Raw genomic sequence first — 16861 nt, 5'->3', positions numbered from 1 at the left:
CTGGCAAATTGTAACTACGTCGCGTACGGTGGTGGGATTCTGAGCGACGAGAGCATTAAAGGCGAATGTGCTAAGGCCTTTCAGAAGGTGCCGGACTTTGTCGTTCTCCGACATGTCCTCGTTCGCCTGGCGACAAAGCGCAAGCACATCCTCAATGTGGGACGTGTACGTCTCACCTACATGTTGCACGCGCTGGGAGAGTTTCTTCGTGGCGCTCTCCGATCGTTACTCGCCGATGTGCCAAAAATCTTGCGAATCTCCTCCGTAAACGTATTCCGATCTCCTAGGCGATGTGCGTTGTTATAAAACCACGTGCTAGCCCCTTTGTCAAGGCAGAACAGGACATTAAAGAGCTTCATGGAGTCATCCCGCCGATTAAACGCACTCACTCTGTTGTAATAATCGAGCCAATCGTCGACGTCTTCATCGCGAAGACCAGCGAAGGATCTGGGGGTCCCGTTGGCGGCTGGTAACGGCCCACGCAGAAGGCGCAGAAGCCGTTGCAGGGGCAGCGCGAGTCGGGACATCCTGTTCTATTGATTTGAAGGAGTCTTTCTGAACGTAGCTCCAGGGGTGCGCTAGGGGGGCCGAAGGGCGGGATCGAGGTGCACCTCCACCACGTGTAAGAAGCCTTCAAGGAGACGTCGCTCACTGATAGAGCGGAGAAGACAGACGCCGTTTTTTTGGCGAACGCGTAGCCAAGCAGCACTAGCCTCAGGGATGATAATGATCATGTACAGGTGACGAAGATGAAGCATTACTGAAAATACTGAAAAGGTTGACAGGTGATGATGATTACACATAAGATTGAAATCAGCGAAAATATTGTGCCGCGGAGAACTACAGTGCTTACAATATATATATATATGTATATTGTATATACATATATACAATAGGGTTCCCTATATACAATGTATGTATATAGGGAACCTTAATGTAAGGACAGTTAACTCACATGCCATTTGCCGGCCCTCACTTTCGCCTCGTCTTCAGTACATAAATTAATTTCATACTAGATATCTACACCTATGACTTCTCACATGTTTAAGGCAAGAGGGCAAAAATGTCCGACAAAAGATAAAGCGTGGTCTGATTAATGTGTTTTGACGTCGAGGAGTAACGTATAATATTTTTTTTTAATTTTCTTTCTGTCCTAACACGTCGGTAAACTTGTTTATTGCAGGATTGACCTTCGCTTCCGCCACACCACTTCTCAAATATCGCATCGAACGCAGAGAGGAGAATGCACTGCCCGGGAGTAGTCTCCGCCGCCCGGCGAGGCTGGTGAGCTTGTTTCACTTCCCTGCCTGGATCCACTGAGAACGGATCGCTCTAGCACTCCTTCCTAAAGCTTCGGGCAGCAGCAACAGGAGCGAAGGAGAGGTAAGAAACTATGAAACAGCAGTTTTATGGGATTTATTACAACAGGTAACTTTGTTTTGACTGTATTACATATATATATATATATATATATATATATATATATATATATATATATATATATATATATATATATATATATATATATATATATATATATACATTAAGGGTGGGCGATTGGTCGATTAACCTTCCGATTAATCGAATAATGCTTTATTCGCGGTTAATTTTTTTAATCGGTTAATCGGTTGAAGTGTAGTGCGCCACGGGAGAAAAGCCTGCTGTCTTCAACCCTGCATGCGAATCGACGTTTTTTTTTTTTTCGTTTTTTACATTCCATGTGCTCGCCTTCTCCTTTCCATGAGCGGTCGCCGCCCTCAACTACCGCGTTCCTTTTGTGCAGACCGTCGCTGTCAGTTCCGCAGGCGAAGGGGGAACGCCGCGCAGCTCTAAGCAGAAAATGCTCTTCGGGGGCTTGTTTAACCGGAAAAACGTGCTTCCGCATCGGGGAACGCTCCCAGCGGAAGGGATCGGCGGCGGCTGTTTGAAGAATTTACACTCTCAAAGAGTAGATTCTTCAGCACTATTGTACGCTGGCCAACGAGCCCTGCGTCCCAAGATGTTTTTCCAAAAACACCGCCCGCGACGATCTCCGTCTCCCAGCGAGAAAGCAGTGAGATGCGCTTCCCGACAACAGCACTCGGTAGAGGGGATTCACATGCGCTTTAGATTGGCGCCTGGAACTTTTTCGTGACACGCGTTTTTGCGCCTCATCGATTATCCATGGACCTCCCGGGAACAGATCTGCCTTCCGCGCATGCGCTTTCCTGGTTGCGCTCAGCTGCTGGTGGTATTCTCATTTCAGTGTTTAGCCAGTGCCGACATGGACAACTATACCAGCATAAAAGGCAATCTGGCAGGGAAATTTGGATTTAAAGTAAATTGTAGGAGCGAAGTTTGCAATCCGAAGCAAGTTCATTGCCTACAATGCAAAAAGGCTTTTACCTACTGTGGAGAAGGAGGAGCAAACTTTATTACCAGTGAAGTCGAGCGGGATCGTGGGCGGGGTCCTCAGTCCAGGACTCGTTGGTTATACACGCCAGAAAAGATCCCGCAGTTCGCTGCGAATGCGCGTTTCTCACCGGCTGGGCAATCGGTGACGCGAGGCGCGTATTTCGTTCTCGTATTTGCCAACTGGATGGCGCCATTGGGTGTGAATGTCTTTCCTATAGTTTGTACATTCATAACCACCTTTAACACAACTATAGACCGGCTAAACCAAAGACAATCAAGAGACAACAAGGCGCACTGTGCTTATGTGGAATTCTCCACGACGCCATATTCTGCGTGGACGTTGGACTTTTGAAATGGTCGTTTGCCAACTGTCGGTGGCACGTCGATGGTGACTTGCCAACAGATGGAAGCGAAGGTTCATTCGCATAGGGGTGTAAAGGGACAGGTGAATAGGGTGAGGTCGATGGGTGGGGCGCTGCTGATTGGCCAGACAGTAGGTTAAAACGCGGAGATAAGAAGGTGCACGAGTGGAGGGGTTGATGGATGGGGGAGGAGGAGGGAGGTTCGCGACGTTGATTGGATAACTCGGTTGGTAGAAAGTTATGGAGTAACGCGGTGAAGACGGGTTAGATGGTCGACGAAGTACGCAATGCCGGTTGATTAACTCCGCTTATGTAATGTTGTGGAAGAACCTTAGGTTTCATGAACCGATTATCGGTGGTTCAGTAAGTGTCCACGCCGGGTGCGCGTCGAACTATCTGACGAACCAGACCTCGAGCGTAAGTGCCCGTTTTACGTACGCACGTAGTGTTTCTTAGTAAGTATACTATAGAGGAAACTGCACTTGGTAATCCATGTCGCCGCGGGGGTTCATGGGAAGACCCCCGCTTTTGGCTTAGTCTTGGCATGAAAATTGGATTCTTAAGCGGTTTTTTGGGATTTGCTTTCTTCACTATGCATGAACACGTTTACGAGCTACGAGGAAGCCGAAATCCTCCCTGTTCTGTGGTAGCCGTGTTCGGTGAAAAGGCAGGCAGTGCATGATCGTACCTGACGTTGGTCATGCCGCAGTTGAAGGACGTGTGACTGAGCGGGTAATATGCCGTCGCGAAAGTTTTAGGTGACAAAAAACAAAACAAAAATTCCCCCGCATTTCCCCGAGGGGGAGAATGTGAAAGTGCGAATGCACGGTTGTCGGCCCGCTTGCGGCGCTTGCGCTCGGCCCCCGCAGCCCACCGCCTCGCCGCCTTCTCTTCCATCTCTTCCACCGGGTTTGTAGTATCACGTGTACACCACGCAGTTATCAAGCCGCTATAACGCCGCTGAGTCGCCAACGCACGCCGCTGACGACGTAGTTTGAATGCGTTAAAGATATAAGGCGCGTCACTAACACTGATATTAGCGTCGCGTCCGTGGCTTGGTCGGTAGAGCGTCGCGCTGCGGCCGCAAAGTCCTCGGATCGAAACCTGGCGCCGGATGCAGTTTCTTTTTTAAATATAGAGGAGCACTGCGGACGCCGCCGCCGCCGCCGCCGCCGCCGGCGGTGGATGGTTTGGGGTCGCTTATAAAGTGCATTCGCACTTAAAAACGAAACAGAACCTACTTCGACGAAGACAAGATACGACAGATACGGCCGCCTGTATCTGCCTTATCTTTTCTTCGTTCGCGACTGTTTAACCCCCCGTTTTCTTTTTTCTTCAAGTATGAACCAACTCACTCAGCAACAAGTTTTGTTAAACTAGCTGACGGTCGGTGCACCGGTTCACCACGAAGGCGACGTTTTCATAGGCACGCTTGAAAAGCTTTCCAAACTATTCAAAACAAATTATTATCCGAAATAATGGTAGAATTAATAAAATGAGAGTATCTAATGAGTTTCTAACCATAACAATTGAAATTGTTGTTAACTACCAGCTTGGCCCGAAGAATAGTAGGCACAACCATTCCTGCAAAAATACGCTTTACTTCCTTTTTCTCAGTGGCTAAGGCGTTGCGCTGCTGAGCACGAGGTCGCGGGTTCGATTCCCGGCCGAGGCGGCCGCTTTTCTGATGGAGGCGAAAAGCAAAAACGCCCGTGTGTACGAGATTTCGGCGCGCGTTAAAGATCACCAGGTGGTCTAAATTAATCCGGAGCCCTCCACTACGGCGCGCCTCATCGCCTGCGTTGCGTCGGCGCGTTAAACCCTACAATCAATCAATCTACTTCCTTTTTCCTTAGCTTTAAACAGCCTTTTTTATTTGCCACCTATATAATAACACACCATTCTTCGCGTTTTTTGCGGCAGTGTGTTCGAATATACGGCCACTAAAGCGTTTCAATCCAAACCACTGATGAAACTAAGGCGAGCGCATGATATAATGGCGGTCCATGACTACACAGAGAGCCTTGATGTGAGCCGAATAGACGCTAGCGCCAGATTCCTCTCTAGTGTATATTGTAAGAAATTCTATGCGCAAACAACACCATTGCTGTTATCAGGTGCCGCCCGACAGTTTATCATGAACCGCCGTTGGTTTGCGCAGTACTACGACGACGCAATGCATTCGCCGGCATTCCTGGCCGTGGCGGCAACACTGCTTGTGGTCGTCTTGACGACCGTTGTGGCCCATCCTTTCGGCGCCACCAGGGAGGCCTGTCGCACCATGCGGGCAAGACACGGTCGCTTAGGGCTCTACCGGCACTTCAGCCGATTCAAACTCAGGCAGAGCCAAAGGGACTTCTCTGCCGGAAATCCTGTCACGGGTAAGCGATTGAACGGGACAAAAACTGAACTTTATTATCGTTGTTGTCGTAATCGTCGCCGTCGGCGTCATCGCTGTTGTTGTTGTTGATGATGATGATGCTGTTAGTGATGATGCTGAAGATGATGATGATGCGGCTTCTGCGGGCTGTATAGACACATTATTGTCTACCCCTACACGTGTTCATTGTACGAGACTGGTGTTAAATAGTAGCCTAGGCCAGACCTTTTCGAGTTTTCGTTTAGTGTAAGATATCACTGAGATGCTCTATTTTGCCAAGCTCCGTCATATACAACAGCATACAGGTGATAAGAATGATCACTTTCTTCGTGCTTTGAACCAACGTTAGCGCACAAAGAATAAAAATATGTAGTCATGCAACGAAAACAAGGTAGTAAAACACATGCTACTGACCATGACACAGCGCCGTAGGTGCCGTATGTATTGCGGGTTGCTGGAGAAAACGCCGAAAATAACGACATTAAGCGGGCTCTTTTCAAAGTTTTATTGCAGGCAGACTAATACACACGCTTGCTTTCACGCCCCAACGCTTGCATCGCGACCCGGTACGGCTGCTTCTTTTCATAGACGCAGAAGTTTCTGCCGCCGTTGTACCCCACGGCGCTTACTCACCCAATCGATTATGTCCCGATCAAAGTATGAAACGGCCGAGAAGCCAGTTTACCGTCTCGCCATTCATCTTGTTATCCCCGAATAAATGCTTGCTTGTATAATGCAACACGTAACTGCGCACTGATGAGATTCACTGTATTCGTTGGATCGCTCGTATATGTATGCCACCCCCGGCCCGCTAACCAAAGAACCGAAGTGCCTTGCAGGTCGTCTATACCAGCCATGGGCCTGCGGCCGTCGCGATTCCGGAAGTAAACAAACGCCTGGTTTCCGGGTATGCGCTGTGTAAACCAACTCATCGGCCATTATTAGATATTGGTTTTAGATGGTCATCGCGCAACGAGGGAACCAGAGCAGCAACGGGCTGCGATTCGCAAGTGGGAACATATACTTCAGGCTTCGACACTATATTTCACGAAAGCTAGGATTCCCAACCCTTGTAAACGGCAACGCAAAGCAAAATTCTGGGTAGCTGCTATGCACATCCGTAGCAGCCATGTAAACATGATTGCATATACGCGTGGAAGCATCACGGTGGGGGAGAGCTTGCGGTCGGGCTAGTTGGTATTCCATAACTTTCGTCTTAAGCGCATAAAAACACAGGGACGCAGAAGGCAAGGACAAGCGCTTGTCCTTGTCTTCTCCGTCCGTGTGTTTTTATGCGCTTAAGATGAACATCACGGTGGGGTCGGTAGGGGTGCTGATACTGCCTCGCGGACAAGCGACCAAAGGTGACGAAGGTGCTCGCCGAGTTCACGCAGCGACTCTGTGCCTCTTTCGCTCAGGCGTAAAAACTTTCAGCTGCGACGCCGGAAAGCGATCCCAGCACAAATGTTTGAATGGTCGCCCTTGTAAACCTTAGCTCATCACAGTGGCCTTGGCGTCAAGCCGGTGCCATTTATAACTCAACTGTGATATTCAAGACGTGGTGGGGTTTGCAATGCTTTGCCGGAGTCCAACCGGAGTCGAATAGACACCAACTAGACAAAATTCCTGCACAGAAAAGGATAAATGTCACGCTACCATATAGTGAGATCGAGAGCTTCCGTTTGTTTTCGTATGGGATAACTGCAGAAAGTAAAAACAGCGCAAGCGGGAATTTCGGCAACCGATTGCTGGCATGGCGTCTGAAGAAATGGCGCTTCCAGGCCGGATTGGGGATACGTAAGCAATCAAACGATATAAACATACGAAACAGCCAACATAAATGTACGAAGTCGGGCCATTATTTCAATGGTAGGAATCTGGTAGTCACAGGTTTCGCGAGAAAACATCGCGCCAGCATGTTACGCACACGACCATGTAGGCGCACGAACTTTCTCGAATGCACCAGACCCGCAGCGGCGCTGGTCGCTGCAAAGTAAGGGATCGCAACAAAGGGAACGATATGTTGAACCGACAGTTGGGATAGTTGGTCCTTTTACGTCGTTCAATGGTGCTTGAATACGAGGACAACAGATAGTGCCGCCTTGTGTCTCCTCATATGTTGTCCTAGTCTTCAGACGCTATTGAACGATGAGGAAGGATGTGTCCCTCCTGCTCCCGGGAGGAGCCTGCGTGCCCAAACAGCGCTTCCAGATTCTCATGGAGGGAAAGATTACACATGACGGAGACCTGCACATCGCCATATTGACGCGGTCTCGCGAGGGAATGAGAACATCTGAGCAACTCTGCGCACGCTGCGCATATACATCGGGCATCCTAGTGGTCCCTCTTAACAGGCTATGGAAGTCAGTCTAAAGAGCGCGCGATTTGGTCCACATGAAGAAAATGATGAAGGAACTCATCGGCGCATCGCCGAGAACAACGCATCAACCATCCGAGAATGCTTCTCTGAGACAGCTATTACCCCCGTCATCTGTGGCCTAACAAGGAATTTCGCAGCCTTGTTCTAGGAGCCATTTGTAAAGGCCTTTAAGGAGAAGCTTTAGTGTCCTCACTGTAGCCGTTATGCGCCAATACGCCCTGCAGGAAATCTAACTTTCTCTGACGATGATGATGAATGATTGTGGGTGAAGGGAGTGAAAAAAGCACGCTTCCCGTGGCCGGATTCGAACCTGGGTCCCTTGCGTTACGAAGCCGGCGTCTACCCGGTTGCTCCATTTCGACATGGTCGAAGCGAACGCCAATCAGCGGGTATTAATTCGCGCCGTACACCCAAACCCAAATGTTAGGCCTATAGAATACACACCCGAGAGTTGCTGTAGGAATTCTGGAAAAATGGCGCGTACCTCCAGAGTAGCACGTACTCGCAGTGTGGGATTGGCCAACCGTCGTCGTCGTTGGCGGAGGGGTGCATGATTCTTTTTGCTTAGTTTTGCCGTTGTACATGGTGTATTATTATTTCCTGTTTGATAATAAAAGCGGTGCATAGCTATGTCTGGACTAATTTGCCATATTTCGTTTTTTTTCTATTCTTTCAAATGGAGCCAACGTGCACGGTTTGAGTCATTTGCGTTTGCCCCAACTCTAAGGGAATTCCGCTTGCAATGTGTCTTGCCGAGCTACAAAGACCATTTTGGTGCACATTTCGGTACACCGAATCACTCTTCGGTGCTACCAAGGAGGGCTGGGCATTGGAGATCAACCTCTTTCTGTCCCTGGCTATCGGACGAGGACCCACTCGCCTGCGGATACACCCTCGACCTGCCCTTCTGTACGGCTCCTGCCGAAGACGCCGACACCAACCACCTGCTATGGACGTGCCCTTCACTGAGTGCAGCGAGATCCCGCCACCTTCGCGGCACAGGCCTGCATCCGGGGAGACCCCCCGATCTTCAGCGATGGCTGTGGGGGCCCCACCACCGCTGTCTTCTGGACTTCATCCGGGAAACGGGTGCAAACTTGTACCTGTAGGAACTTATGCCAAAGGGCATACTGTCGCAATTAAAAAAAAAAAAAGATACACCCTCCCCTCGCCCCCTTTAGGGGACACTCATCTTCATCATCATAATCATTGTCGTCGCCGCCGTTGTCGCCGTTGTCATCAGCCTGGCTGTGTCCACTGCACGAAGGAGGCGTCTCCAGAAGATCTCCAGCCACGTCTATCGGATGCTAGCTGAGTCCACCCTTTACTCCCAAATTTTCGTAGTTCATTCCTCAATCGAGACTTTGGCCAACCCCTATTGCGTTTGCAGTCTATTGGCAGCCAATTTGTTAAACAGATGGTCCATCTTTTGTGCCTCATGCGCATAGGCACGTTGCACCGCACAGAGGCCGCTATGAGCGCACCACTTTTCCTACTAAAGTTGTCTGTAGCGCAGGGGTTTCCCCAGGCATCGAATCAAGGGGGGGTGTCTCAATGGCTATGGGGGGGGGGGGGAGTTCATAAACTATAAAAGCTGTTTTTTTATCCCCCTAGTTAAATAATAGATGTCTGTTAACCAAACGCTCATCCCCGTGACGTACGTTTTTCATTTTCTATATATATATATATATATATATATATATATATATATATATATACCTGAGAGGCGGTGCTTTCTATTCAATCTAAGAAAAAAACAAATTTAGAGAAATTCATTTTTTACCATGAAAGGTCCGTATTCAGATTTTTTTTTCTCGCCATTTTTCAACGTATAAGGACATTTTCGAACTTGTTACCAGGGCCAGTGACGAAATTTGAGTTCTTGAAACAATGTTTAGGTAGTACACGAATTATGCAGCACTTATAAATCAGGCACCGATTGTACGCTCCCGATTTATTAAAACGCCAGGATTAGCTTTCGTGGCGCTTTTCGCTACTCCCTGGCTGGTAGCAATGTGCTCGCAGCGTGGTCAGCCTCAAACCACTTTGCCCCTTTCCTTTGAAAGCCTTTTTGTGTGCACATACGAACTTGCCACGAGCTGTCGAAAAAAAGGAAATAAATACGTGCAACGCTAACAGCAAGCTCGGGGGGGCGCACTTTTGTTTATTTTGCCCGAGGCTACTGCCAAGAATAGCTGACGGGCAGCCCGCTCATGCGCAGATCGATACTGAAAAAGGTCCATACAAGGACTGACAGGAGTGAAATTTGGGGATTCAAGGGGGGGTGTCCAGAATAACTAGGGGGGGCCTACACACCCCCTAGGGGGGGTGTAGGGAAATCACTGCTGTAGCGCACGCTAGGGCATCGATAAAAGAGTCGATTTTTCGTGCAGTCATCACCCGCTGCCTGCAGCATCACCCGCTGCCAACCATCTATGGTGTTGACACTGAAACATGGTGTAAAGAAAGATGGCCGTGATGAATGCATAGGTTCCTTCCTGCCATTTGTATTATCTGCAATCTGACTGATCGGCTACAATATCAACAGCTAACGCATTTTCGTCTGCGCCACTTAAACTGTTCGTTCTACTCGGCCTTTTTATCATGACGTTACCTTATAGATGCCTTCTTTGTGTGGGCGCTCGTGCTGGACTTCTGATAATTCCGGCTGTTGGTGTCTCTGAGAGGGCGCCGACACTTACGTAATACGAATGGTACGAACCGAGCCCGTGACATGCGTGGAATCTTTGCTACAAGAACTGACCCCCCGAACCACCAGGATATCGAAAACGGCGCTGCTGCTTGCGAGGCAAACATCAGCGCAATGACCTATGACGTTACCCGCTCAAGCCAACGCCGCCTGTATAAACAGTGCCTAACGCGTGAGCGAAAAATGGCCAAACAGCCACTCTCCTGTTGCTCTCTCCTACCCTTCCCCGCTCCGTAGCCTTCCAGCGTGCTTTCGTGTCCGCCAGTCAGCGCCACTTCTCGGAAACTATGCAAAATAGCGGAAAGTTTGTTTAGCGTTCCCGAGGCGGCGCTCCTACGCCTTCTTGTTTTTCATCATGCCTGTCTGTCTTGGTCTGTCACTGATAAAACTTCCGTTGTCACGAAGCAAATTCCCTTGCGCTGCCGCAGGCTGATGCCGGCTTTGCGCGCTTATCTACTCGGATCACAGGCCCTGAAATTTTCTGTGTGGGGCATCCCCCCTCTATCCCCCCTGTTCGCACTCCGCATCGGTACGCACTTCTAAATTTGAGGACTGTACTGTAGAAGCGCCCGGACAGCGTGGCGGGATCGCAGCTGCTTATCCTTTTGTTTCCTATAATTTTCTGAAGTTTACAAGCACGTGATATTATTGGAAAGTAATCGTAGAAGTGAGCGCCTGAACAAAATACGTGCACGCAAATTTTTCTTCTCTAAATACTCCAGAAAGAAAAATATCAGTAAAATAATGGCTGCCCCATCCGAAAATATCGTTTTTCTGTTAGCTATATGTCTACCCGACAATCAGTATGTTCTTAGACTATTTCAATCCGCCTCCGTCTTTATCTTTGGAAAAATGCAGCAAGTATGAAGCGAGCGACACGTTGAACGAGATCCCCAGTGCGCCACAGAACTAGCGCCCCGTCACGGCTAAGATGTAGGCGAAACGGCCCTTGAAGCCCAACAGGCAAGCTGACAGGCACACGTCGTAGAAGTGGGTGCAGCGTTCGCGACTCGCGAGCAGTGACGTAAGGCGAGATGTCCGCCGGCACGCGCCACATAGCGGATCAGTGCCTGAACTAAGCGTCCCTACCCTTCCCATTGAAAAGCGCGCGACGCGTCAGGCAATGTTAATACAGGCGGCGTTGCTCAAGCCCACTTTCTTCGCTCAAAGGGGACTCACGCCGTAACATTCCTATGGGACTTGCTACTTAGTGGCCCATGGCTTAAAAACCAACGTACACCAATATGAAAAGTTTTACAACTACATAGAAATTTTATCAGCGGCCTAGCCTGCGTATTTTAGATATACATCACTTCTTTTCTGAAATAAAGAAACATAACTCTCGTTTGCCAGACAGGTTGCGCCATCTAGAGAAAGTTTGATAAACCAAAATGTGTTTCTTCTTTAGTTTTTATCTGGGCGAAGAAGAATATATTTTTGAAAGCAGACTGCGCCCTGAGGAACATTTTCGATTGGTGAAAGTTTTTGTAAGCCCCATAGGAACGTGATCAGGCGAGTCCCCCTCAATTTGAGCTAGAATATCTTTCATACGAGTCTGTTCCCTGATAAACACCTCAATAGCACTTTATAAAACCTATGCGGCGTTAGCTAAGCCGTCCTTTGGCCATTTAACGTTTTTTCTTCTTTTTGTTTCCGTCCTGCGCCTGGCAGTGAACCTGACAGCGCCACCTGGGACCAAGTTCAAGGGCTTCCTCATCAGGGCCTTCGTCGATGGTCAAGACAGGGGCGCATTCCGGCCAGGGGACGATTGCAAGCCTGTGCGCGGCTGTAACGCATTCGTTACACACGTAAACCCATCCTACAAGGAACACGTCACGCTCTTGTGGGATCCGCCAGCGAAGAACGGCACCGTTGATTTTAAGTGAGTGCAACATTCTACCCGTCTTACTTCCTTGCCAGTGCTCTACCTTGGAAGGTTGCCGGGCTCAGTAGAAACAGGAACTAGATGTTTTGCACTGAGCATCCATTATTGTTTATGCTCTCGTTGCAGGGAGGGGGCCGGTGGTAATTATTATTGTTGGCCATCCGTCTCCATGGTTTTAGGGAGTGCGACCGTGTCGGGGGTTCTCAAACAGCCATTGTAACATCGTCTTCCTAATTTATCCGCTGGTACTATAGTTCGTACCACAAAATAGGTGCAGCACTGTGGAGGCTACATTGTTGTCAACAGTGCGCCCACTGAGGGCGCCTAACTCGCCGTGAAGGGGGTCCCGAAAGGTCATTCCCTTCTCCCCTCTCGGCAAGTGGAACCGCAAAACCCCGGCGCCTTTTGTCGCTTCCTTCGCAGTGAGTTAGGCGCCCTGAGGGGGCGGGCTGTTGACAACACTGTAGCCTCCACAGTGCTGCACCTAGCGTGTGGAATGAACTATAGCAGTTAGCTGGAAAAATTGTATCACATAATATGGTACGCATATTCTTAACCATGAGGTGTATACTGCCTTGGCTTCCTCTCCATCGCATACTATAGCAAAATTAATGCATCTTTGCGGTTCTCGTAAGCCCCGATATGCTTAGTCTCTGGCCTTTTACTTGCCCTTCTACAATCCGCATGGATTAAAGTCTATTGCAGTACTTATCAAGTGCTTCATCACTACTTTAAAACTCGTTCTTCTCGGAATGGTTTGCGACCAAGCGATATAAAATCTCGAAAGAAATTGCCACTATTTTGTGCAGCTTTCGTGGGCTACTTATTTAACTTTCTCGTGCAAAGCCGTAACTGCCGGCAAACAAATACATTAAAACCCTCGACGCTGATTGGTTCACGGCCTCAACGCTGAAAGTCACGAACGCTGAATCCCTCAGGCGGGAAAACAGATCCTCCGCTGTGATTTCTATCGAAACTGAAGCTCATGTCACCTGCCTTTATTCTGGCCCGGAAAAATGCCGGGCAATGTGTTGAGGATAGCCTTGCGGGTTGTGAACGTTTAATGTTTGAACACCACTATTTAGCAATTGCCGCCCCATATTTTTAAAGGTTTAGTCTTCTTTTGCGCAAAAGACTGGGAATCAGCATAGGCCAGTTAAAAAATAAGGAAAAGTGAGGGAAACAATATTAAAGTCGAAAGAACACCTTTGCGATGGACGCACACGTAGCCGCGCCATCATTGGAGGCAATCCGGAGGGTAGCAGGGAGGGAGGCTAGTCAGGTCAATCGATTAGAAGTATCGATTTTGCCAGCACTCCTTGCAGTGAAACCGCGCTGCTTTTCCTTTTGTTCACCTAAATCAGCGTAATAAATAAAGCCGTCCTTGGTCGAGCCCGCCGCCTCCGTGTCTTAATTAGCGCAATTACTCAGACTCAGGAGAACTTTGAACCTTTGGCCATCGTTTCAAACTTTGGTAATCTACCACATAATTACAGATAAGGTCGATGCGGGCATGTCGATAAGAGCAGCTAGCCTAATACATGCTTCTGAGTGTAGGGGAAAAACAAAGAAATTTTTTCGCACGACTTGCCTGCGATGTGTGGGTCCTTGTTAAGGGACCGTTCAATGTAAACTTTAAAACCAGCGCCCGAACAGGTTGGATTTCGGTACCTTGACGCAAAGGTCCGGTCATTATTGCAAATCAATAACGGTGTTGTACAGCACGGTCAGGTCCACTAATAACGGTCTGCGGGTTGTCGTTGTCGTAATTCGCTGGCAGGCGCTCAATTACTTCATCGTTATAGTGTGGTCATTTATGAAGGCCTGGGTGAGAATAAAAAGAGATTCACGCGCGTCTCCGCCGTACTGCAGCGCTGGCATCGAGGAACCCCGCCTGTAGCAGTGGGACGCGGTAAATTGAGCAAACTTTTAGTGTGTTTTCCTTGGAATGAGAGCGACGGAAAAGGAACAGCGTAAGAGGTGAGCGGGAAAGCGAAGGGGGGGCATTTCCTTGGCAAATGTCTACAAAGACTATCGTCTTTTGACGACATTTGCAACGAAAGGAGCAGATACGCGGCCAATTTTTTTCCCATCTCTCCTAAAGCGGACCGGGTTAGCACGCGCTAGAACCCGAGGCAACCGGTTTCGCACACTCGGCGTCTTGTGCTCCGATTTTCAGGCGCGCACGCACGTGAACGGGCGATTAAAAGCGCACGCGAGAGAGCACGCCACGAACGCTGGGCAGAGTGTTCTCGAACGTCGAGCTGGCCGATGCCGGACGCTCTCTCCTCACGAGGCGCACGCGCACATGCGCTCGGTATTTTTCTTGATATTTTCTTGCGAGCTCCTCACCTGGCGGAAGCCCGTGCGCAAGTATGGTCGACGCCGGGCATTTTCCTGGTATTTTTTTTTTTCTGGTAGCGCTATATGGCGTAACTAACAGCATAAACAGTCCTGCTACTTAAACGCAAGAAACACAAAAAAATCTTGAAATTTCGCACTACAGTGGCGTAGTATAGGCAGGAATGACACAACAGAAGCCAGAAATAAAAACATAGTTACCACTATGTTAGCTTCACGTACGTGAAGCTAACATGGTGGTAACTATGTTTTTATTTTATCTTGTCCATTGAACGCTAACGTTAGCGTTCAATGGACAGGATAAAACGGAACTAGCGGACCCACTACATTCGTCCAGTCATGTTCCTTGGTGGTGGCCGCCAATCGTACAAACAAGATTCTCGACGTCATAGAGAAATCGCCGAAAAGTGGCTGGGGAGTTGCCACCACTTATTAAGTAATTAATTAATTACTTAGTTTATTGAATTATCCTCAAGGCCCATAGGGCGTTACAGAGGGGGTGGGTAACTGTTTTCTAGCACACACACATACAAAAAAAGAAAATAAAAGAAAATAATACTTCATCTGTTTTCCCTAATACTTCCATTACTAGTTTGAAGTTTGCGATAAAATCTGTGTCATTGTTATTAGTATAAATCAGTCTTTTTATTGAACCAAATGTGTATTTTGTCTTCCTAGCCTCTGCAGGAACGTGCGTCTTTCCAGGACGGGTAACTTTATCAGCTCGCGGTTACCTACTTCCAGACTGTCTTTTAAAGACGATAATCTTTCTTGGGCTACTTAGGCGCAGAAATTTTAGTCTGTCTGTATGTATGTATGTCTGTCTGCCAGTGACTCGATCCAGCAACTGGGCGCAGTGAAGCTGAATCTACGCATTACTCTTATATACCCACAGCCAAATCTAAACGTTTAAGTCGGGTGGCAATGTTCATACTTGTTAACATTGTTGAACAAGAACGAGACATTACGCAGATATAAGACAGAAAATTAATACTTGAGTGATATTGTCACGATGCCGAAGACGACGCAGTTGTCTTCAAGGAAAACAAGTTTATTGGAGCGAACTTGTGCTCTTCTAACCACTCAAAGAATACACAGGCGGCGAAGCAGCAGTCAACAAAGTGACGTGCGCAAGCGAGCGTCGGCGATCGGAATGCCGCGGCGTCTGCTCTGCAGGCTTTTATCTTTCGGCGCGAGTGTTTCTCCAACCGCCGATTTACATCAGAACATTGTAGAGTCAAAGAAGATTATTCGAGGCTAGTGACGTTAAGGCGAAATGCTCTCCGTATCAGAATGAGATAACCCGTGCTACATAAAAGTAAATAATGGAACATCGCTTCGCTTGGGACACAGATAACACAGCCGGGCGGGCAGGGCACTAAAAACAAAACATAAACAAATAAACCCAATGCCTAGTTCGCGGCAATATTTGCAGTGTCCCTTTAAAAAAAAATTCATGGATGCCTGACTTTTGCGATAGCAAATGAAATACTACATCCACTGCATTCACTCCGTCGCCCGCTGTCGCCCGCGCCACTATAGCTTCTGGCGCCATTTAAAGATTGTCTTTCATCGACATTTGCAATGAAAGGAGCAGAGACGCGGCCAATTTTTTTTTGTGGGGGATTGAGGGTACTGAGTCACTTGTTTACATGCAAAATACTTTTTCTGCGAGAAAAGTATTACGGGTGGCGGAAAAAGTGATGGACCAGCGAGAAATATGCTTGAAGAGGTGTCAACAGGATGCAGGCTGCTTGTCTTAGATAATTTTATGAGAATGCACCAGACTCCGGTTTCTTTCCTTAAATTGTTCGCCTCATCACTTTTTATTGCAGGGCCACCGTAGTCATGGACTTTGCGACCTACTTCACAGACATCTGGAGCTGGTTGGACGATGAAAATGCCCCGACATTTGAAGGCATCTAAGGGACCCCCACTTAGCTTTGACGAACACTGCAGCGCTGAAAAGTGTCTCGCCCGCTGGATCGAAACGAAACCTTTCGCGAGTGCTTGCCTGAGATCGAGGGAAATACGACGGAAGGGAACTGCCTAATGATCATGCATTAAAATTGTGCGCAAACAGACCGGCCATACTTTCCAATGCTTCAGAACAGTTCCTGGAGCGCTTACAGCAAGCGCAAAAGGAAAATCAAGTGTGTTAAGAAGAAGAAACGCACGTCGAGCTTGTCGGAAAGGAAAATGGGCAACGGTCATTGTGGAATACTTCACGGAATAAATATGAGGTCTACTTAGACGCTGGGAGCAAAAACTAACTAAACTAAACTTACTAAACTAAATTAACTAAACCATAATAACTGACTGACTAAATGACTGACTGACTGACTAACTAGCTAACAAACTAACTAACTAAAAAACAACCAACAAACCA

General features: G+C 48.2%; 1 protein-coding gene across 1 annotated transcript; it reads left to right on the top strand.

Annotated features, from left to right (window-relative positions):
• The first annotated feature begins 1223 nt into the window (after window positions 1-1223).
• Window positions 1224-16554, top strand: LOC144178770 (ferric-chelate reductase 1-like). Its single transcript, XM_077706876.1, has 4 exons — window positions 1224-1383; window positions 4918-5137; window positions 11898-12108; window positions 16308-16554. Exons 2-4 carry the CDS (start codon window positions 4933-4935, stop codon window positions 16396-16398), a joined length of 507 nt encoding a protein of 168 aa, XP_077563002.1. The 5' UTR covers window positions 1224-1383; window positions 4918-4932; the 3' UTR covers window positions 16399-16554.
• Window positions 16555-16861: the final 307 nt, after the last annotated feature.

The sequence above is a fragment of the Haemaphysalis longicornis genome, unplaced genomic scaffold (assembly GCF_048455015.1).
Source record: "Haemaphysalis longicornis isolate Haplotype H1 unplaced genomic scaffold, Haemaphysalis longicornis Haplotype H1 scaffold_4, whole genome shotgun sequence".
Classification (NCBI taxonomy): Eukaryota; Metazoa; Arthropoda; class Arachnida; order Ixodida; family Ixodidae; genus Haemaphysalis; species Haemaphysalis longicornis.
Note: the sequence above shows the minus strand (reverse complement) of the source record. Positions and strands in the feature narration are given on the sequence as shown.